Genomic DNA, 23,095 nt, shown 5'->3' on the forward strand with positions numbered 1-23,095 from the left:
TCGACGCGTTTCAGAAAGGCGGGGCATAGAGGAGAAACAATAATGTACAGTATGTGGAAAATAATGTTGTTGTTTTTTTACCTTAAACCGCATAAACACATTTCATTACACCAAATACACAAAATAATGTTCTTTTTAGCAACATCATATGACCCTTTAAGTTATCAAACTTTGCCTTCAGCCAAAACTTTTTGCTCTGGAACAAATAATAGATTAATGAGCCCAAAGACTGCCCATTAGATATACCCAAGACAAATGTATCTTATGTTTAACCACTATAGAGACATCAGAGCCAGTGGCAAATTGCAGAAGAACTGGCATAGGTAAGGCTGTTCTCAGCGGGTTCGTGGGTGCAGAAAGGGTTCATGGAGCTCACATCTTCTTAAAAGTTGAAACCAATTTTCTAATAGGCATTATTCTTTATTTACAAACTGCATATTTGAAGTCTAAACAACTACATTCTTGTCTAAAAATCTCTTAAACTACATTCCGTGATAAAACAACAGAAGTAGTTGTAAAATTATAGTGGGTTTGGTCGTTCGCCATCATATAATCGCTGTGAGCAATGCTGTAAGCGGAGTGATACAAACAGTGAAACGGTTCTGTGGTGATACTGGTAGAACACCTCATGGCTGAAAAGACCTCTAAGCCAATCAGATTCAAGGACCAGAAAGAACTGTTATATAAATTGTAATATCACCCAGCCCTAAAACTTATTAAAGCATTATGACTTTCTTTAAAGCTGCTTGGAAACTGTAAGAAGCGAATATTTTTATTTGCTCAGCTACCTCATTGATCAAATCTGTGAAAAAGAAAAGCTTAATACATTACACACACTGAAAAAAATGTTAGGGCAAGTTATTTATTTTTCATTGGCTCAAGTTAAAAAATATAGATTTGAATCATTACCCTAAATTTTTTTAATTGGATGAATGAAACATTTTTTTCAGTGCACATTTCACTTTGCACCACCTTTCTCTGGCTGGCATGAGGATATTATTGGTTAGTCATAGAAATCTTATCATTACTTTGTGATAAGTGAGTCTTTGCAGTTTTTGTGTACTTTCAGTGTGTATTGTGTACTTTTTGTGTACTTTTTGTGTCTTACCACTGCTTTAGAGTATTTAAATGTAGACATACTGTATTAAATGTCACCCATTTTACCCACTAGTATTTATTATTAGAGTCAGGGAAAGCCACCAATGAGTAGCCATATTCTTAAGTCATGTCCCACACTTCTACATAACATTTATAAACAATATTTCAATTGAGCTGAACAAAAAGGTAGCTCACCTCTGGAAAGCATGACAGAAATGGTTTAATATAGATGTTGGAGTCATGGACTTTGAGGTCATGGTCTCCTAAACCACGTGTCACTCCTATGGTGGCCATCACTCGTGCCTGTGAGTGAGAAATAATAGTTGTAAAAAATCATAATAATTAATAATATATATATTTTTTCAAATCAGCACAAGCACAAAGTATCAAAAATAACCACAAAATCACAAGCCTAATAAAGTACATAGGACTATACCCTGAAAAAATAGACTTATATTTTACATCCTATATTCAAGTCTGCACAAATGAGATATTGGCAAGGTATTGTAGACAGTGTGATATACCTAATCCTGCCCCCCATCCATCAAAATATGAATCAAATATTTAATCAAAATATTTTACCAAAATTAACAGCAACAAGTATTTATTTAATTAAAAGAATTGTCCTTTCACCCCATTACAGTGCCCTGAGCCTTACACTTTAATTTGATAAGTTGATTTACCCATGTTTTAATATGCTTCGGGTCTTTTAGACTGATTACAATACTTTTTAGGTCAGGAAGAATATGCAATCTCTCACCAAGTATGTTTGTCTCAGTATTTGATTTGCTATGACTGATATTTGTCATAAATGCCTTATTAAAAATGTTGCAATAAAAACAAAACACAAAAGGGCAGCACTGTGCAACTTTCTATTTCTGACGCTTGTCACAAAGAAGAAATTCAGTCAAGCACCATTTTTGTTTTTTAAGAGCTGTTCAGGTTTATTTTTTACACTATGATTATCAAACAATATCAAATACAAGAGTTCAGAGAAAAAGAGCCAGGTCCGGGTCTGCTATTCACTATCGCTTAGCAAAATAGTCTGTTCGTATGTGCCACTATGTAATAGTTTTAGAGAACAGCACACATCTCTGAGCATGCTAGAGGCTGTGGTCTTTAGGGTCCTTGTTAGCATACCAGTCTCTCATGCTGGAAACGCTGGTTCAAATCCCTCTTGCAGCGGGTCGAGGAGAACCGGAGGGGTTACATTGGTGCTGTGACCTAGATGGGAGTAAGGTTTAGGAAGTTGACTGCAACGGAGGCCAGCTAGTAAGAGCTGTGCAGGTAAACCTCACTCCCCTGGCCTCAGGAGGCACACTAGTGACTGATACTAGAGCAGGGGTGTCCAAACCTGTTCCTGAAGGGCAACTGTACTGCAGAGTTTAGCGCCGATACTAATTAAACACACCTGAACTAGCTAATCAAGTTCTTCAGACTCACTAAAAACTTTAAGGCAAGAGTGTTGTGTCTTTAAGACAACTTGATGGCTGCTCTGTCAATTCTTCGTAATCAGTTAGGAAGTTGAAGTTAGGTGTGCTATTTGATAGCAATCTTTCCTTCGAAAGCCACTCTAATGCAAAAAGCAAATCTAGATTAAAACACATCTCTTTAACCTGGCTTACACATAACACACTAACACATTTCTATTATTCAAAACTGTTTAAGGCTGCATTAATTAGGTCAGCCGGAACCAGGAACACCTCCCATAACACACAATGTACTTGTTACATCATTAGAAGAATGACATCTACGCTAATATTAGTCTGTTTCTTTCTTATTCCAAGGTCACCGTAGCCACCAGATCCAGACTGTATCCAGATCAGATGGTCTCTGCAGCCACCCGGACCAAGCTGTATCCAGACCAGATGGTGGATCAGCACCTAGAGACGCCCTCAACAGCCCTGAATGTCAGCGGAGACCATGTCAACAAGATGAGCCCCAGAGACAGTTCCCTCCGAAGACCTCATCACCTAGACGGCCATCGGGACAAGACCACAGTTACCAGATGAGTCCTCTGCACAATCTGACTTTGTTGCAGCCTAGAATTAAACTGCTGGCTTCATCTGCCCAGAGGTTGGTTTTTAGTGTCCTTGTTAGCACGGCCGCCTCCCATTTGGGAAAATCGTATGGGCATGAGCACATGACTAAAAGCGTTAATCCTATTCGCAGTACGATGGAAAAAAGATTAGAATTCCTCTCTGCAAAAAAACATTCCATAAAACATCTGTTTCTGTTTGCCAGATATTTCAAAACAGCAGTACTGTTGGACCAAAATGTTGAACTTTATATTTCAATTTAAAGTTCTGTTTTCAATATAAAAATGTATGAAAATAAGCAAAAACACATACAAACCACATTAGAAATAAAAACAATATAAAATTAATATAAACATTTAAATAAAAGCTACCCTAAAGAAATAAGTTTTAAGGCGAGATTTAAAAATGTTAAAAGAATTTGCCTGCCTTATTTCAGTAGGAAGAGATTTCCGGAGCTAAAGAAGAAAAAGTCCTATCCCCCATCGATCTTAGGCAGGTAGATGGAACAATTAACAATCCAGTGTCAGAAGAACGATGGTTCCGCCTTGTGGTATATGGAGTTAAAAGCTCTGACAGATATTGCGGTGTCAAACCATGCAGAGCCTTGTAAGTGAGCATCAGAATTTTTAAATCAACCCTAAACCTAACAGGAAGCCAATGCAAATCCTCCAAGATAGGAGTGACATGATCCCTTATCCTTGTTTTAGTTAGGATTCTGGCAGCAGAGTTTTGCACGACCTGTAATTTGTTTAGAGTAGCTTTTGAAACCCCCGGCCAACAGAGCATTGCAATAGTCAATTCGAGAGAAAACAAAGGTGTTTATCAACTTCTCAGCAACAGGGAAAGACAACATTGGACATAATCTTGCAATATTTCTGGTGTGTTTTGAGTTTGAGCTCCATCAAGTTAATTATTAATCGTCTATTTCTTATCTTAAAATCAATTTTATACACCATCATTTTCGTTCATATAACGTGTGAATATATCCCCTATCGTATTCTACAACAAAAACAATCAGAGCGCCTTGTTATCACTAGTTTTATTTTGATTTCCCAAGTCCGCTATTAGCTTATAGCCCGTTAGCATCGCCAGCATGGTCACTGTTACTTGCTTTAATGGCGTATGTGTGTCTACCTTTGAGTGCAGGTGAGGACACGCTCGAGCTGCATTCGGTGCAGCTCGAGCTGGAGGCCGTGGAGAAGCAGATCCGCGACCTGGTGGAGAGGCAGGCCCAGCTGATAGAGTGGAGAGCCGCTCTGGAAACATCTCGGGCTGACGCTCACAAGTCCGGGGAAAATGTAAAAAGGCGCGCTGCTAACTCTCCCACCACCTCTACTCCGTGTGTTTCTCTGCACAGGCCCGGTGCACCCAGGACGCGATCTTCCCAGATGTCCTTCACTCCGGCGCCGGGACACCACGGACCCTGGGTGCAGCCGCAGCGGAAGACGCGAGCCAGGCCCCGGGCGACAACCTCTCCCCCTCCGCCACCTCCAGTATTCGAGATCTCCACCCAGAACGCGACGCTGTGATCGTAGGAGACTCCATCGTCCGGCACGTCTGTGCTACGTTAGCTGAAGGTAGCTGAAAAAGTGCACACCCACTGTTTCCCTGGTGCTCGTGTTCTCGATGTTTCTGCGCAGATACCCGCGATCCTGAAGGGCGACGAGAGCCCCGGAGCGGTCGTGCTTCACGCGGGGGTTAACGACACCAAGCTGCGGCAGACGGAGACACTGAAGAGGGACTTCAGGAGCCTGATCGAGACGGTGTGCAGCACATCGCCCGCGACGATGATCATCGTGTCAGGACCGCTTCCCACGTATCGATGAGGACACGAAAGGTTCAGTAGAATGTTGCTTTAAATGAATGGTTATTGTCATGGTGAAACAGAAACTGCTCTTTGTTAATAATTGGAATCTTTTCTAGGAGCGTCCTAGGCTTTTTCGCGCTGATGGCCTGCACCCCAGCAGAGTCGGAGCTTCCTGTCGGACAACATCTCCAGGATGCTGCGCTCAAGATGACTAGTAAGCCAATTCTCAAATAACTGCTGTTGTTCTACCTGCTTAAATGATAGAAGTACTTGCGCTGTCCAATCTATAAAGACTGTGTCTGTTCCCCGAATAGTGAGGTCAAAATATAAATTTAATGCAGGATCTAGAAAAAATCTGATCGTGATTAAACCAGAAAAACGTAAAATAAATTAACAAAAGCAATTTTTAAAGTTTGGGCTCCTAAACATAAGATCACTCGCACCCAGAGCAGTTATTGTAAATGAAATGATCACAGATAATAGTTTTGATGTACTCTGCTTGACTGAAACCTGGCTAAAACCAAATGATTATATTGGTCTAAATGAGTCTACTCCACCAAGCTACTGTTATAAGCATGAGCCCCGTCAGACTGGTCGTGGCGGCGGTGTTGCAACAATATATAGTGATATTCTCAATGTTACTCAGAAGACAGGATACAGGTTTAACTCATTCGAAATACTAATGCTTAATGTTACACTGTCAGATATGCAAAAGAAATCTATCGTATCTCTTGCTCTGGCTACTGTGTATAGACCACCAGGGCCATATACAGATTTCCTAAAAGAATTTGCAGATTTCCTCTCAGACCTATTGATCATACGCTAGATTTAATTATAACTCATGGAATTGATCTTACTGATATAGATATCGTACCTCAAAGTGATGATGTTACTGACCATTTCCTTGTATCGTGCATGCTGAGTATTACTGATATTAACTATATGGCTTCACGTTATCGTCTGGTCAGGACTATTATTCCAGTCACTAAAGATAGATTCACAAATAACATGCCTGATTTATCTCAACTGCTCTGTGTACAAATGGCTTGAAGGAGATGAGATGGAATAGGATCAAGCGGATGATTGGTAGTAGGATGATTGGAAAGGATGAGTTTAGAGCCTCAGAGAGTGGAGAGAAGGATGAAAACGAGTGTATGTTTGCTGGTAAGATGTGTTTAAGACACATCTCTTTGGCCAAGCGTTCAAATAATGCATCTCATAATCTTGTACTGCAGTTATATCTGATCAAATGCACATTATTATTCTTTAGCTTGGGTTAAACAAATTAATTTTACTTGGTTGGAACAGCAGCTACGCTAATTATGTATCTATTTGGTTCTCTGTTTTTGCCACGAGATTGACATCCCGTGGTAATTAGGATTTACACAAGCTTCAGTCTGGAATCTGGATACTGAACACCTCCTGACCTAAATCCACCCATTGTAACAAACTGCTTACGAGTGCACCAGTACACAATGAATAATTTATAATACTCAAGACAACAGGACACAAAGAACCAAAACATGATTGAAACAAACTAGTGGGTATGGGATCAAGTAAGGAAGTGGCTGCTTTCAATTGAGAAACCTCCTTTTGAAGGGAATATGAGTCAAGTGTGCAAAAATTTGAAAAAGTAATTCCAGTATAAAATGGAGTATTTACCGAAGAAAAGCACAATAGGGTAGAGGTACAGACACAGTTACGTACATTATCAATCTTAGTGCCAAAAAAATCAAGAAACTCAAGAAAATCAATTACAAAGCAATGAAGCAATAACAGGCGAAAGACTATTACAATTCAACAATTTGTTAATGGAATTAAACAATTGTCTTGGTTTGTTTTGATTATTGTGTATTATCTTAGAAAAATAATCAGATCTGGCAGAAACAATTCCAGCCTTATACTCATGTAAACAATCCTTCTATGCCTGATAATGAACAGTCAGACCAGAGAGACGCCAAATACGCTCCATCTTACGACAGGATGTCTTCATTGCACGCAAACCATCATTATACCAAGGAGCAAGTCGCACAAATGAAACAGAGCGTGATTTTTGAGGAGCAAATGAGTCAATGCGAGACAGGAGAACAGAATTTGACATAGAAACTTTAGCCTCCAAAGGATCAGATGAAAACAAACTACTTAGTGAAGAATCAATAAAAACAGAAAAATCAGAAGGCTCAGTTGATCTCCATTTACGGTATGTCATAGTACTAGAAGAGGAGATGTTAACAACAGGAAGATTCATGTCAAAAAAGATTGCCAGATGGTCAGCCAACCCTAGATCAATGGCAGACAACTGAGATACAATGGATTCATTTGAGATCACAAGGTCCAAGGTGTGTCCTTTTTTATGTGTAGCACAGTCAACGAACTGATCCAAGTCGAAGCACTCCAATAAAGACAAAAAGTATTTTGTAAATGCAGTCTTTTTTGTCCATATGGATGTTAAAATCCCCCAGAATGAGAGTTCTCTCAAATTTGAGGTATAGGTAAGACAATAGATCCGCAAATTCTGATAAAAAGTCTTTATTTGCCTTAAGAGGCCTGTAGACTGTGACTATAGCAGTAGAGTGGGACTCAGAAACACTCAAAACTAGATATTCAAATGAATTAAACGGAGGAACAGCCACAGGACTTAAACTGTATTTTTGATTCTACAGTACAATGATACCGCCACCTCTACCAGAGGATCGCGGGAGATCCAATAACCCCCTAGCCAGCAGGAGTAAGTTAATTAAAGAGAAAACCATCCGACTGTTTGTGCCATGTTTCAACTAGACACAAAAAGGTCAAGTTTTTCTTCCACAATGATGTCAGATAAAATCGTAGCCTTGTTGTTGACAGAGCGAACTTTAAAAAAACGCCGATTTCCACAGATGTGGGGATAAAGAAAACCCCCTTGTAGATTCTACATAGATAGGCACAGACAAGTTGTCATAGTTAATCCCAGCAGGTCTAGACGACATCCTTTGAGGTTTACGAAGAAATGCAGGATAAGAAACAACATCAGAGGATGAATATGTAAAACTGCGCCGTGAGGAGCGATGTATATAGCGCTTATGCCAGAGGACTCCAACATCTCCGCAGATTGAAAGAATATAGTTTGCCGAATAATAATTCCTATTTAGTTTCAACAGCTGGTGAGCAGTGTACCTTAAGGCCATGTAGGAGGAATCCACCCAACAGCAACCTCGCAGCAGTGTAGAGCAAGGCAACAAGAGAGTTGGTTCCAGCAGCAAATACTCAAAGATAGAAGCAATAGTCCAACAAGTGAAGCGTAATTCCACATCGCAATCAATCTTCAAAGGCTCCAAAACAACAATAGTTAAACAAAACTCCAAGATAGGAGTGACATGATCCCTTATCCTTGTTTTAGTTAGGATTCTGGCAGCAGAGTTTTGCACAACCTGTAATTTGTTTAGGGTAACTTTTGATACCCCGGTCAACAGAGCATTGCAATAGTCGAAAGAAAATTTGAGAGAAAACAAAGGTGTTAATGAACTTCTCAGCAACAGGGAAAGACAACATTGGACGTAATCTGGCCATATTTCTAAGATGAAAGAAAGATGTTTTAACAGTATTCAGAACATGAGGCTCAAATGTTAAATTTGAATCAAATATTACCCCTAGATTTTTAAATTTTGTCCGAGATTCCATAATAGAATCATCAACAATTAAAGAAACCGTTGCAGGTTTACGCAACTGGTGGGGTGAACCAATGAGCATAATCTCAGTCTTTTCACTGTTGAGAAAATTTTGCGACATCCATTCCTTTATCCTAAAAATGCATTGAGAAAGAAAGTCCACAGGCACAGTATCATCAGGTTTTGAGTGTATATAAATTTGAGTGTCATCTGCATAGAAATGAAATTTTAGACCAAGAGATCTTAAAAGTTGACCAAGTGGGAAAATGTAGATATTAAAAAGCAAGGGGCCCAAAATTGATCCTTGAGGGACTCCAGATTTCACGACACCAACCCCTGACCTAAATCCACCCATTGTAACAAACTGCTTACGAGTGCACCAGTACACAATGAATAATTTATAATACTCAAGACAACAGGACACAAAGAACCAAAACATGATTGAAACAAACTAGTGGGTATGGGATCAAGTAAGGAAGTGGCTGCTTTCAATTGAGAAACCTCCTTTTGAAGGGAATATGAGTCAAGTGTGCAAAAATTTGAAAAAGTAATACCAGTATAAAATGGACCAGCAGCAAATACTCAAAGATAGAAGCAATAGTCCAACAAGTGAAGCGTAATTCCACATCGCAATCAATCTTCAAAGGCTCCAAAACAACAATAGTTAAACAAACAATCGGGAGAAAGGAGCGGCAGCCAAAATGCGCCAGCATTCCCCTTCAACCGGAAACGGATATCTAAACAAGCAGAGGTTCCATCATTAAGCATTATCATTGTCAATTACTATGAGATATGATGCACTTCCAAAGCCCACTTCACTAGCATCAAAAAAGTGATGTATTTGGGCATTTTTCAGCATCCTGAAACCCTCTGGAAGCAGGCACCTTCTCACCTTCAAAGAATGCAGCTCTGGTAATTGAGTTATTCAGTTTTGTCATTGCTGAGCAAAAACTTCAGGGATGTTGTCTTCCCACCCACATTTCTGCTTACAGAGGTTTGAATGTATTTGCCTGCCAATAAACATCACTGGCTCCAGAAATCTGAGTAGGTCATAAGTATATGTATATGTAATATAATTCAGTAGAATTCACCACTGAAATAATGCTTTGTTCAGTGACTGGCTCTCCACTTCATTACACTCCAAGTGTTCTTTCAACTGGGAAAATCATTTGTACCAATCCAGCTGCTTCACTTCTTTCCTCTCCACTTGAGGAATGATGGCCAGAACATACAGTCAGGTCCATACATATTTGGACACAGGCACAATATTTATTATTTTAGCTGCTGACCAAACATATTCAATTTACAGTTATATAATGAACATAAAGTGCACACTTCAATTTGAGGGTATTCCCATCAAAATTGGTCAAAAGTGACAAGTGTGCCAATTGAATTTGGAAGCTGTTGCTGTGAACCAACATCATGCGGTCAAGGGATCTCTCCATTCAAGTGAAACAGAAACTTGTTAGGCTTCAAAAACAAAACAAATCTATTAGAGGGACAGCAGGAACAGTAGGAGTGGCCAAATCAACAGTTTGGTACATTCTGAGAAAAACGAATGCACTAGTGAGATCAGCAACCTAAACAGGCCTGAATGTCCACTGAGGACAACAGTGGTGGATGATCGGAGAATCCTCTCCATGGTAAAGAAAAACCCTTTCACAACATCCAGCCAAGAGAAGAACACTCTCCAGGAGGTAGGTGTGTCAAAGTCTACACTCAAGAGAAGACTTCATGAGAGCAAATACAGAGGGTTCATCACAATGTGCAAACAAGGCCAGATTAATGGCCAGACTTTGCAAAAAAAAAAAAAAAGAAGCCAGACCACTTCTGGAAAAGCATTCTTTGGACGGCTGAAATTAAGATCAACCATACCAGAATGAGGGGAAGAAAAAAGTATGGAGAAGGCTTGGAACAGCTCATGATCCAAAGCATACAACATCGTCTGCGAAACATAGTGGAGCAGTGAGAAGACATTAGCATGCATGGCTTCCAGTGGCACTGGGTTACTGGTGTTTATTGATAACGTGACAGAAGACAGAAGCAGCCAGAAGAATTCTGAAGTGTATAAGGATATACTCTCTGCCCAGATTCAGTCAAATGGAGCAAAGTTGATTGGGCGGCACTTCTTAGTACAATTGGACGATGACCCACAACATACTGCAAAAGCAACCCAGGAGTTTTTGAAGGTAAAAAAGTGGAATATTGGCCAAGTCAGTCTCCTGATTTCAACCCGATTGAGCATGCATTTAATTTGCTGAAGACAAAACTAAAGGCAGAAAGACCCACAAACAAACAACAACTGAAGTCAGCTCCAGTAAAGGCCTGGCAAAGCACCACAAAGGAGGAAACCCAGTCTTTGGTGATGTCCATGGTTCACAGACTTAAGGCAGTCATTGCCTGCAAGGGATTCTCAACAAAATATAAAAAATGAACATTTTATTTATGATTATATTTATTTGTCCAATTTTTTTTAACCTTAAACCACATAAACACATTTCATTACACCAAATACACAAAATAATGTTCTTTTTAGCAACATCATATGACCCCTTTAAAGTCTGCACTTCAATTTCATCTAGATTGTTTTATTTTTAATTCTGGGCCTGTATTCACAAAACCTCTTAAGGCTAAAAGTAGCTTATAACTCGCCGATTTAGGAGAAAATCTTAAAAATAATGGAGAGTCAGGACTAAATTTAGGACTTAATTTAGTCAGTCCTAAATTTAGGACTCCTACATTTTTGCTCTAAGAGTATTTCACAAAGTGTTTTAGAGCTAAAACTAGCTCCTAAATCTGAAACGTTAGGAGTAGTGAAGAGGACTCCTAAGTCACTAAGACCAAGTCACAACCTATACTAAAGTAACTGTTGCCGGAACAGAAACATTTTAGAAACGTTTGACGATAATGAGCTTTTAAAAAGGTGTCGCCTTAATCTTAATCTGGTAAAATAAAATGTTTTGTGAATTTGGGCCCTGTTCTGGTGGCATACAGAGCCAAAATTATGAATTGTGTCAGTATCCAAATATATTGAAGATCCACTTTGTCAGTCTGAAACCTCCTGGGTCACAAAGACGTTATAATGTGAAACTGCTCTTTGTTAATAATTGAAATCCTTTCTGGAAACATCCTAGGCATATTTTTGCGCTGATGGCCTGCACCTCAGCAGAATTGGAGCGGAACTCCAGTCGGACAACACCTCCAGCACGCTACACTCCATATGACTAGTAAGCCAACTCTCAAACAACTGCTATGATGGCTTTTGCTCTTCCCACTTAAATGACAGAAGTACTTGTGTTGTGTAATCTACAAAGACTGTGTCTGTTCCCTGAATAGTGAGGTCAAAACTTCAAAAACAGGACAGAGAGCATCACAAATGGGCGGGACTTTTTCCCTAAGATGACGTGTACATAGGGAGAAATCTGTAATCACTTGTTCTGAGAGACTGTTTATGATTTATTAGGATTATAAAAAAATTAGTGGGTGGATTTTTACCATTATATGATGGTTGTTTTCACACACTGTGTTCAAACACCTTATAAAAGTAATTTTTGCATAATAGGTCCCCTTTAAACTATAGGACAGAAAGAGCTAAATAACGTATCACTACATCTAAACCAACATGTTTACTAGATCCTATACCCACTAAATTACTGAAAGAGTTGTTAACTGTAGTAAAATAACTGTTTCTCAATATGATTAACTCGTCATTATCTATAGGTCACATCCCAAAACCATTCAAGCTGGCGGTTATTAAGTCTCTTATTAAGAAACTACAACTAGATCCCAGTGAACTGGCAAATTACAGAGCCATTTCACATCTTCCATTTATGTTTAAAATTTTAGAAAAGGTTGTCAAAAAACAAAAAAAGATATCTATGAAGAATTTCAGTCTTTTATCTATGAAGAATTTCAGAAACTGAACATGTCAAAATTACAAATGACTTGCTTCTCAGTGACTTGCTTCATGACTTGCTTCATCAGACCAAGGCTGCATCTCATGGCTAGTTTTACTATATTTTAGTGCTGCATTCGACACTATAGATCATGACATACTCATAGATCGATTCCAAAACTATACGGGTATTCAAGGGCAGGCTTTTTTTGGGGAAGTCGTGGCCTAATGGTTAGAGAGTCGGACTCGTAACCCAAAGGTTGCGGGTTCGAGTCTCGTACCGGCAGGGGTTGTAGGGGGGGGGGGGGGATGGACAGCGCTCTCTCCCACCTTCAATACCACGACTGAGGTGCCCTTGAGCAAGGCACCTGTGTGTGTGTGTTCACTGCTGTGTGTGTGCACTTTGGATGGGTTAAATGCAGAGCACTAATTCCAAGTATGGGTCACCCATACAAAAAAAAAAAAAGATGGTTTAGATCCTACCTGTCCGATCGTTATCACTTTGTCTATTTATATGGGGAATCATCTCAATTAACGCCAGTAAAGTATGGAGTGCCACAAGGATCTGTCCTAAGCCCTCTACTATTTTCAATATACATGTTGGTAATATTATTAGAAAATATGGGATTAGTTTCTTACTATATTTCCCTATTGATACTTCACTCGTACTGTGTCGCTAGACGCTATGGGGAAAACTCCTTTTCCTCCAAATGACTGAAGCCTTTTTTAATAACGCAGTGCAACTGCACGGCCATTGGTTCATGCAGTAAATAAAAAACTAACCAATGGCATGGCAGCGGAGACCCACCCGCAGCCACCTGGACGAATGGTTCCTGCCTGGGCGCCGCCAGGCCCCTAATCAGAGAGCTTCTCCGTTCTTCCTGGAGGTCCACAACGGGCTCACTAAGTTGTGACGCGCCCCCTACTCAGCCCGCCTGTGTAATTCTGCTTCACCCGCCCTCACCTCTGTTGACAACGCTGAAGAAAACGGGTACGAGAAGCTGCCTTCCTTGGATGAGTCAGTGGTTGCGCACCTCTGCCCGCCCACTGCCATTAGGTGGAAGGCGAAAGTCGCTCACCCATCCAAGCCATGTAGGACAACGTCTGCGGTCGAGGGCTTCTCTGAACGCTTCACTGCTGTGCAAAAGTCGTCCCAGGCAATGCGGCACTTCCTGCCCAAGTGTTCCAGCTCCGCAGCTGCTTCCAGTCACCCCAAGTCTATGCCGACTCAGCAGCCCACAAAGCAGGCGCCTTCAACGGCACAGCCTGCTCCCAAGTCTGAGCCTCGACAGCGCTCCTGCTTAACAAATCGCTACCCTTTTCCTAAGCGTCAGGGACCCCGGCCCAAGACAGTGTTGCAGGGTGCGCCTCAGACAGCATCCTGATCTGAGGGACAGGAAGAGGAAAGGGCTAAGTCTCGCTGCAGCTGGACCAACCCTCAAACAGACACGAGTATGCCTCCAACCACCCTGTTCAGTTCCGGGTGCCAGAGACAATGTGCTTGTTGTAAACACTGGGCCCGTTCAAGCAGCCATACAACTAGCCGCTGTGATAACAGGCAAAATAAAACACAAACATATAAAAAAAAAGAGTGAATTTCTTCTTCCACTTATCACGAGTGTCAGGTCCCTCACAGCGACCTACCACTCGAGTCAATCCAACCCCTTGGCAGGCCATCCCCGGAATGTCAGATTGGGTTTTGGGGATAATAAAAGGAGGTTACTCACTTCAATTCACTCGAAGACCCTCGAGATTCAGTGGTGTGGTTCCCACCTCGGTAAAGAGCAAAGGCGCACACGTCCTGTGCGCAGAGGAGATGAATTTACTGGCAAAAGGAGCCATAGAGAGACGGTTCATCCAGCTCAAAGTGAGTCAGGCTTCTACAGCCGTTACTTCCTCTTCCCCAAAAAGGATGGTGACCTACGGCCCATCCTCGACCTCAGGCACCTGAACCGAGCCCTCATGAAATGGTCATTCAGGATGACTACACTGAAGCAGATCCTCTCGTAAGTATGCCCAGGGGACTAGTTCTTTTCTCTGGACCTGAAAGATGCCTACGTTCACATCCAGATAGCCCTCCCATCACAGACGATTCTTGAGATTCTCTTCCCTTCGAGGGAGTGCATATCAATGCACGGTCCTTCCTTTCGGACTGTCCCTGGCTCCTCACACATTTATGAAGTGCATGGATGTGGCTATTTCTCCTCTAAAACAGATGGGAATTCGCATTCTGAACTACCTCGATGACTGGCTCATCTTAGCCCAGTCAGAGGCTGAGCTGCAATCCCAGAGATCCCTCCTCCTCAGCCACTTGAAAAGCCTGGGACTCAGGGTCAATTTTGCCTGCTTCGCATGCGACTCCTACAGTACTGGCTGAAACCACGGGTTCAGCCCCATGGCTGGCATCACGGACGCCTACGTATCAAGGTGGACCAGGCCTGTGTGGCAGCTCTGGCCCCTTGGAGAAGCCCTCAGTGGTTAGAATGGGGCGTGGCTCTGGGAATGCTCTGCAGAAGGAAGGTCATCTTAACAAATGCGTCCAACAAAGGTTGGGGAGCTCTGTGCGAGGGCAGTCTGACTTTCCACTTTCGACCAGGGGCCAAAAATCAGACTGCCCTCTCATCAACTGCCTGGAAATGCTGGCACTGTGTCGAGCCCTTCGAACCTTCCTGCCAGACCTAAGGGGACAACACGTTCTAGTCTGCTCGGACAGGCTGACAGTGGTGTCCTACATTAATCACCAGAGTGGGCTCACCTCGAAGCGCCTCTTCATCCTGGCAGAACGCCTCTAGGAATGGGCACTCCTCGACTTGTGTTCACTAAGAGCAACGCATGTTCTGGGCATACTGAACCAAGGAGCAGACATGCTGTCTCGGAGCAATGTCCCCTCAGAGGAGTAGATGCTCCATCCGCAAACTGTTCAGAGAATTTGGGAGATCTTTGGGAAGGCAGAGATCGACCTCTTCTCCTCAAAAGACAACTTTCACTGCCCAACTTATTTTTTGAAGGACAGGGATGCATTGGCCCATGACTGGCCCAACCTCCTCCTTTATGCTTTTCCCCCAATCGCCCGGATCCCTCAGGTAATCAGGCTAATCAGGGAACACAAAGTTTCTCCTAGTGGCCCCACTCTGGAAGAACCAGCATTGGCTCTTGGAGCTGTTGCAGCTGCTCACAGCAGCTCCATGGCCCATTCCCCTGAGACGGGACCTCCTCTCTCAGGCAAACAGAACGATCTGGCACTCCCAGCCTGAGCTGTGGGCTCTGCACCTTTGGCCTCTCGATAGGAGCCTACAGACCTTCTCGAGAGTGTCTTTAACACCATTTCACAGGATAGAGCCCCGTCTACAAGATATCTCTATACCCTTAAATGGTCGGTCTTCTCCCCTTGGTGCACAGCAAAGACCCAACCTCCTGCGACATATCAGTGATATTGTCCTTCTTCCAAGAGTTGCTGGATAAGGGTCGTTCCCCTTCCACACTCAAGGTCTACGTAGCAGCTATAGCAGCTTCTCACGCTCCTATAGTCGGCCAGTAGGTGGGCAGGAACAACTTGTTTTTTTGTTTTCTGAAGGGGTCCAGGAGGCTTAACCCGCCACGCCCCTTACCATCCCTACATGGGATCTGCCCACTGTTCTGAGGGCTCTGAAGAGCTAGTTCATGCATTCATGACATCTAGACTGGACTATTGCTAGGTGGTTGTCCTGCATCTTCAATAAACAAGCTACAGGTAATTCAAAATGCAGCTGCTAGAGTCCTTACCAGGTCAAGAAAATATGATCATATTATCCCAATCTCTACACTGGCTACCTATTAAGTTCCGTATCAGTTACAAAATATTATTACTTACTTATAAACAGGGTTTGAAATTAACTTTTTCACTCACTCAAATTAAACAACTAAATTATGAAAAAAAGGCCAGAGGTAAGCCAACAGCTTGAGACTGTCCACACTGGATGCGACAAAGTGACCATTGCAAATCATTTGTACTATAAATAGAACGAGGCATCAGTTTACTGTCGGGGATTTGTCGTGCTGTGCTGTGCCACATCCAGTGTAGGCCGCATCACCGATTATAATGGGTTCTACAGTATTTTGTTGCATCTGGTGTAGACACGATGCGAGTCTTCAGGCATTTTTTGACTTTTCGTAATTGCTTCAATGCAAAGGAAACCAGCGCGCCCGCCACGCCATTATTTGTTGCATAGTGACGGTTACAGGGCTGGACTGGGGTTAAAATTCGTCCCTGGACAAATCCAGACTACCCGGCCGCCTGAAATTGAACTGCTGGTTTTGTCTGGTCAGAGGAGAACTGGCCCCCCGACTGAGCTTGGTTTCTCCCAAGGTTTTTTCTCCATTCTGTCACCGATGGAGTTTTGGTTCCTTGCCGCTGTCGCCTCTGGCTTGCTTAGTTGGGGACACTTCATTTCCAGCGATATCGTTGACTTGATTGCAAAGATACTATTTAAACTGAACTGAGCTGGATGATGACATCACTGAATTCAATGATGAACTGCCTTTAACTGAAAAATTAGTGTTTACTATTGTCATTTTGCATTATTGACACATTATTTTCCTAATTAATGCTGTTCAGTTGCTTTGACACAATCTGTATTGTTAAAAGCGCTATATAAATAAAGGTGACTTGACTTGACTTGACTTGATCAATTACTTATGAAGGTATGATTTAAAATTCATACCGAACCTCAGTGAGCTGTCCACCCCCCTGCGCGAGTCGACCTGCAAAAACACAGAATGGTGCTGGTTCAGGATCAGGATGCTTTTGACGATCTAAAGCACAAGATTTCCAGTCCACTCACCCTGAAATACTATGGCGTCAAAAAACCTGTCACACTCACCTGCGATGCTTCTCAGTTCGGCCTTGGAGCTGCATGTCTTCAGGAAGGTGCACCAGTTGCATACGCTTCACGGACACTGACTCAAACAGAAGTGCATTATGCACAGATCGAAAAAGAACTTCTTGCGGTGGTATTTGCATGCACCAAATTCAACGACTACATATATGGTGAACAAATTCACATTGAAACACCACCAGCCGCTAGTAACTATCCTCAACAAGCCCATCTACACAGCTCCAGCAAGACTGCAACGCATGATGCTAAGATTGCAGAAATACAACTTCACAATCACATACAAGAAAGGGAAACAGATGTACCTTGCTGACACGCTGTCATGTTCCCCTGGAGCCTGTCTAAATGAACTCTATGATGATCCAGCTGACTTTGAAGTTATGTCAGTCTGGCACATCTCGTCTTCCAGACTGAAAGAGCTGCAAAAACTCATACTGTGCAGGACCCAGTTCTTCAACGCCTTTGCAGTATTCTCAAGTTAGGATGGCCATCTAGCCAGTCAAAGCTGCCTGTGGAAATTCGTGCGTATTTTCCCTTCAGAGATGAGCTCACAGTTGATGAAGACATACTCATGAAGGGACAGAGGATAGTTGTTCCTGAATCACTACACAGTAAATATATCACAATCATTCACAGAGGCCACCCAGGCTTTGAGGCAACTAAGCGCCAGGCACGAGTCATTGTTTTCTGGCCTTCTCTTACCAAAGACATTGAAAATAAGGTGCTGTCGTGCTCTATCTGTAACAGTCTGAAGCCCCACCAACAAAAAGAGCCTCTTCACTTAGTCAAGTCAAGTCAAGTCAAGTCACCTTTATTTATATAGCGCTTTTAACAATACAGATTGTGTCAAAGCAACTGTACAACATTAATTAGGAAAATAGTGTGTCAATAATGCAAAGTGACAATAGTAAACACTAATTTTTCAGTTAAATGCAGTTCATCATTGAATTCAGTGATGTCATAATCCAGCTCAGTTCAGTTTAAATAGTATATGTGCAATCAAGTCAACGATATCGCTACAACCACCCAATAAAGCATTACAATAATCTAAACTTGAGGTCATAAACGCATGGATTAACATTTCTGCATTTGCCATTGAGAGCATAGGTCGTAATTTAGATATATTTTTGAGACTTACACAACATCCCAGATCTCCCATGGTCAACTGTGGCTACAGATATCTTTGAGTGGAACGGTCAATACTACCTCGCACTAGTTGACTCATATTCGGGATGGTTTGAAATTAATTTGCTTCTTGACCTGTCCTCCAGCACAGTGATCACAAAACTCAAAAGGCACTTTTCTGTTTACGGGAGTCCGCACAAAGTCCTTTCAGACAATGGCACCCAATTTACAAGTCAATGGTTCAAAGAATTTGCTGCAGCTTGGGATTTCACACACATCACCAGTAGCCCGGAATATCCACAAGCCAACGGGCTAGCCGAGAGGGCAGTGCGAAGTGCAAAGCAGCTAATGGAGAAATCCAAGAGGGATGGATCGGATGTGTTTCAGAACTTGCTCAACATCAGAAACATTCCACATGACCAGACTCTGGGTTCTCCTGCAGAGAGATTAATTTCCAGGCAGACTCGAACAACTCTACCAATCAGCAAGTCCGTTCTTGTGCCAGCCTCAAAAAATAACACCACTGTCAAGGATCAACTCTCAAAGAAGCGGCAATGTCAAAAGACATACTACGACAAATCCAGTAAAGCACTCCGACCACTCTTGCAAGGTGAAGTAGTGATACTCGAAACTTCCAAAGGCCATGATCGAATTGGACTTGTTAAACAACTCTGTGATGAACCAAGGTCATATCTCGTGCAGTCAGAAGGAAAAGAATACAGACAAAACAGAAAACATATCCTTCCAGTCTCAGAGTCTTCCAGTCTCACCACAACAGCTCAAGCACAGTGAGATGACACTTCCCTTCGTCCAGATGTAGAACATAAATGTTCTGTTGCTTTAAATTATCAGTTCCTAAGCTCGCCTCTACGTGTGCTCAAGGGTGTTATCGTAGAGAAGGTTCATGTATGTGGACTAACTCCCGCATCTCAAGTAAAGATACACTTGTTAAACGGTTCCCTGATCTCACGGCTCGTCATCCAACACCCTCAGAGGACCTCAGATGATGCCAACTCTGAAACAACATACAAAACTACCAAATTTTGCTATAAGTTTGATTGCAACATATAATCATTGTTATTAATAGTGTTCACCGTCTGTTTGACTACATGCATGATTTTTACTCTACATTTCTGCCATATGAACATCAAATTGTCATAGTCACCACTGATAAGATATCACAAAATATAATGTAGAAACTTTAATTTTCTGTAAAGCTGCTTTGCAATGATTTGTATCGTGAAAATCGCTATACAAATAAACTTTAATTGAATTGAACTGAAATAGCTTCCTTTGATCACTGCACAGAAATAAGACACCCATCAACATAAAAGATTTGATAAACTGGTTCACTTTAAGGTTTCTTGGGTATTTTTTAATTTTCTCAGAAGTTGAATTGAAATTGTTTGGCATTACAGCATCTGCATTTCTGAATGTCAAATGTATGTAGTAATGTTTGACTTTAGGAAAAGTAGTCTTTTCCATAATTTCCATGAAATGGTGGTCTTCTACAGACAGTTTTTACACTAGATTGTTCTGCAAAGTCCTGGTTGTACTGCTTTAACACCATCTCTTCCAAACTTGCAATGGATATTGGCATACAAAACAGAATAATGACTGTGTTTTGTGTCAGAAATATCATCATTGAGGGGACCAATTGCCACCCATCATAGGGCTTCCATTTGCTCTATTGACAATCTTCCATGGTTCCAGAGCTTTTGGAGCACTGACCCCAATAAGAAGCCCAACATCAGTATTGACAAGCATTTAATGTCATCATACAGTATATGAACATTGTTCAAAATTCTCCTGCAAGAGCACATTATGTGTATCAACCAGCATTGATTTATGCATGTATACCGTAGGCAAACATACAAATGTGTCTTCATTAAGCCCTGATACCGCTACACCAGATCTTAAAACTTTTAAAAGCAGTTTCAAGGTTAATTGTTTTTAGTAGGATCCTTTCTTTCTTTCCTCTGATTGCAATATGTTCCTTCAATGTTTTTGTACAGAAACTGGCTGAGCATCCAAGGAGGCATTTGTCAAAACAATCTTGTTAATATTATGCATCCATAATTGAACAGGAACTATGTTAAGAGCACATTCACCAGCCCCAATATCCATAGAAAGACCCATTGACACCAAAGTGCTGTTGACTGCTGCATCCATCTTTCTTATTATCAATTGCCACATGCTTACTATCCTGTCCCATGTTTACTACATCTAAATCATGTTTCTCTTTGTAAAAACATAGGTCCTTTGCTTTAACAAACTCTTTCATTCATGGGCACAGATCTTATTTTGTTTACCAAAGACCAAAGCATGGTCTTTATTGCTAAATATGCAAAGTATACTCACTGCACTTGAGTTGGTAATTTCATCCACTTTATTGTGGCTTTCTTGGTGATAGAGTATCAGCACACAGCAGGGGTAACAAAACTAGCAAAGATTCCCTTCATTGATGGTTTACTGAATTTACTGAATTGTGTGGTTCTTGTCTTCGTGTTTACTTTGGTAACTTGATCTGGAATATTACCAAACACAGGGTCCAAGGCTGTCTGTGCTTGTTTTTCAATGAAATCTACAAGGTTGACACATTTAAGTCTGAATTTAGTCTTGGTATGAATGTCACAAGCTGCTGATTTCCATTTATCTCTTTGCTTAAATGGCAGCTTGCTTACAATAAGTCTCATACAAGCAGAGCTGATCAAGTCAAGTCACCTTTATTTATATAGCGCTTTTAACAATACAGATTGTGTCAAAGCAACTGTACAGCATTAATTAGGAAAATAGTGTATCATTAATGCAAAATGACAATAGTAAACACTAAATTTTCAGTTAAAGGCAGTTCATCATTGAATTCAGTGACATCATTGAAGAAGCATCATCCAGCTCAGTTCAGTTTAAATAGTATCTGTGCAATCAAGTCGATGATATCTCTGGAAATTAAGGTGTCCCCAACTAAGCAAGCCAGAGGCGACAGCGGCAAGGAACCAAAACTCCATCGGTGACAAAATGGAGAAAAAAACCTTGGGAGAAAACAGGCTCCTCCCTATACACAAAATACGCAAGCTGCGTAGGGCCCCCGAAACACCAGGGGGCCCCCTTGCTCTCAAAGATGATTTAATTTTAGTTTCGTTTTTGAATTTGGCCAGCGGTTATGAAAACATGAATGATCATTTCTTGGCAGCGGCTATTTGCACTAAGTGTAAACAGCGATAGAGGCTATTTACACTAAGTATAATTTAGTGTAAATAGCAATTAGATGCTATTTACACTAAGTGAAAATAGCATATTTTCTTAGCGATAGATGCTATTTACACTAAGTGCAAATAGCAATAGATGCTATTTACACTAAGTGCCAATAACTATGGATTCTATTTACATTATGTTAAAATAGTAGGATTTCTGATGTCTTTCCGATGTGATATGAGATTTGAAAAGGGAGAAAAAAAAAAGTTCGGTAAAAGGCAGATTCGAACCTGGGTCGATCGCATCAAAAAGACTATGGTACACGCTTTACCATCTACGCCACTGTAGCTGACAATTGTTGGCCGTCTTTTATAGTATTGACCATCCCTTTCACACGTTTGTGGGTGAAGCTAGCATAAATAGCCTCTGCCAACAAGGCGGGCTATTTACACACAGTGTAAATAGACACTCCGTTCTTTTAATGCGGTGCGCTGTCGCCCTTTCTACGTAAAAATCAGTCAAATCATGTAATGTGAATGTCGTACAGTCTTGCTCGAGACTAAAAAAAACTAGTTGAAAGCATACCGAGCCGTGGAAGAGACACTATTTCTCAAGCTTTTTCTACGAGCACGATTCGAGTGAAACACGGACAAATGCGTTTCATTCATTCATTCATAACCACTCATACCCCACTCCAACCACTCCAAAGCCGCCGATACAGTTTTGTGTAGGGCCCCCAGAAGTCTAGGATCGGCACTGCATACAAGTCATACAAGTTAAAAAATAAAATCTCTCATAATATTAATACAACTCCTTAAGAACAATCCATATGCATACTTCATTGTAATGGGGGTCCAATTCTCAGGAACAGGTGAGTCCAAAGAGCTGTTGCTCATTATTGCTCAGACAGAGAGACTTGTCATGGATGTGACAAGAGGCGGAGGCGGGGATCCAGAAGACCGCGGTGGGCCAGAGCGACTGAGGACGAAGGTGGAGCCGGCGGGAAGGAGGATCCTGACAGAGCCAGAGGGACAGAGTGACGAGGGGAAGCCGAAGGAGTGGAGTCCCGAAGTGGCGGATGGTCGACGACTGACCAAGGCGGAGCCGGAGGGAAGAGGGAGCCCGGTGGAGCCGGTGGGATGAGGGGCCACGGTGGAGACAAGTGAGCTAGGAGCCAAGGCGGAGCCGATGGGTCGAAGGACCGAGGTGGAGTCCGGGACTCGAAGCCTGGAGGCGGAGACAGGGGATCCTCACACCTAGGCGGAGCTGGAGACTGGAAGTCCCAAGGTGGATCAGAGCGCCCAGATGATGCTAACTGAGGGTGAGCTGAGGGACTGACAGGAACCAGGGCTGAGGAACTGGCTGGTTTTAGGAGAGGAGGCGGGAGAGGGAGGCTGGGAGGGAACACGTGAGTCACA

At 41.9% G+C, this 23,095-nt stretch overlaps 1 protein-coding gene across 1 annotated transcript in view; it reads right to left on the reverse strand.

The window, feature by feature from the left end:
- LOC107733210 (protein phosphatase 1H-like) overlaps positions 1-23,095 on the reverse strand; it is a 46,208-nt gene that overhangs the window by 14,709 nt on the left and 8,404 nt on the right. Inside the window, exon 2 of the mRNA XM_016544755.1 lies at positions 1,294-1,401. Coding sequence (XP_016400241.1) covers positions 1,294-1,392 — 99 coding nt within the window. The 5' untranslated portion in view covers positions 1,393-1,401. The remainder of the gene's footprint in view (positions 1-1,293; positions 1,402-23,095) is intronic.

Source organism: Sinocyclocheilus rhinocerous, unplaced genomic scaffold, assembly GCF_001515625.1.
Source record: "Sinocyclocheilus rhinocerous isolate Xijiao unplaced genomic scaffold, SAMN03320098_v1.1 scaffold6573, whole genome shotgun sequence".
Lineage (NCBI taxonomy): Eukaryota > Metazoa > Chordata > Actinopteri > Cypriniformes > Cyprinidae > Sinocyclocheilus > Sinocyclocheilus rhinocerous.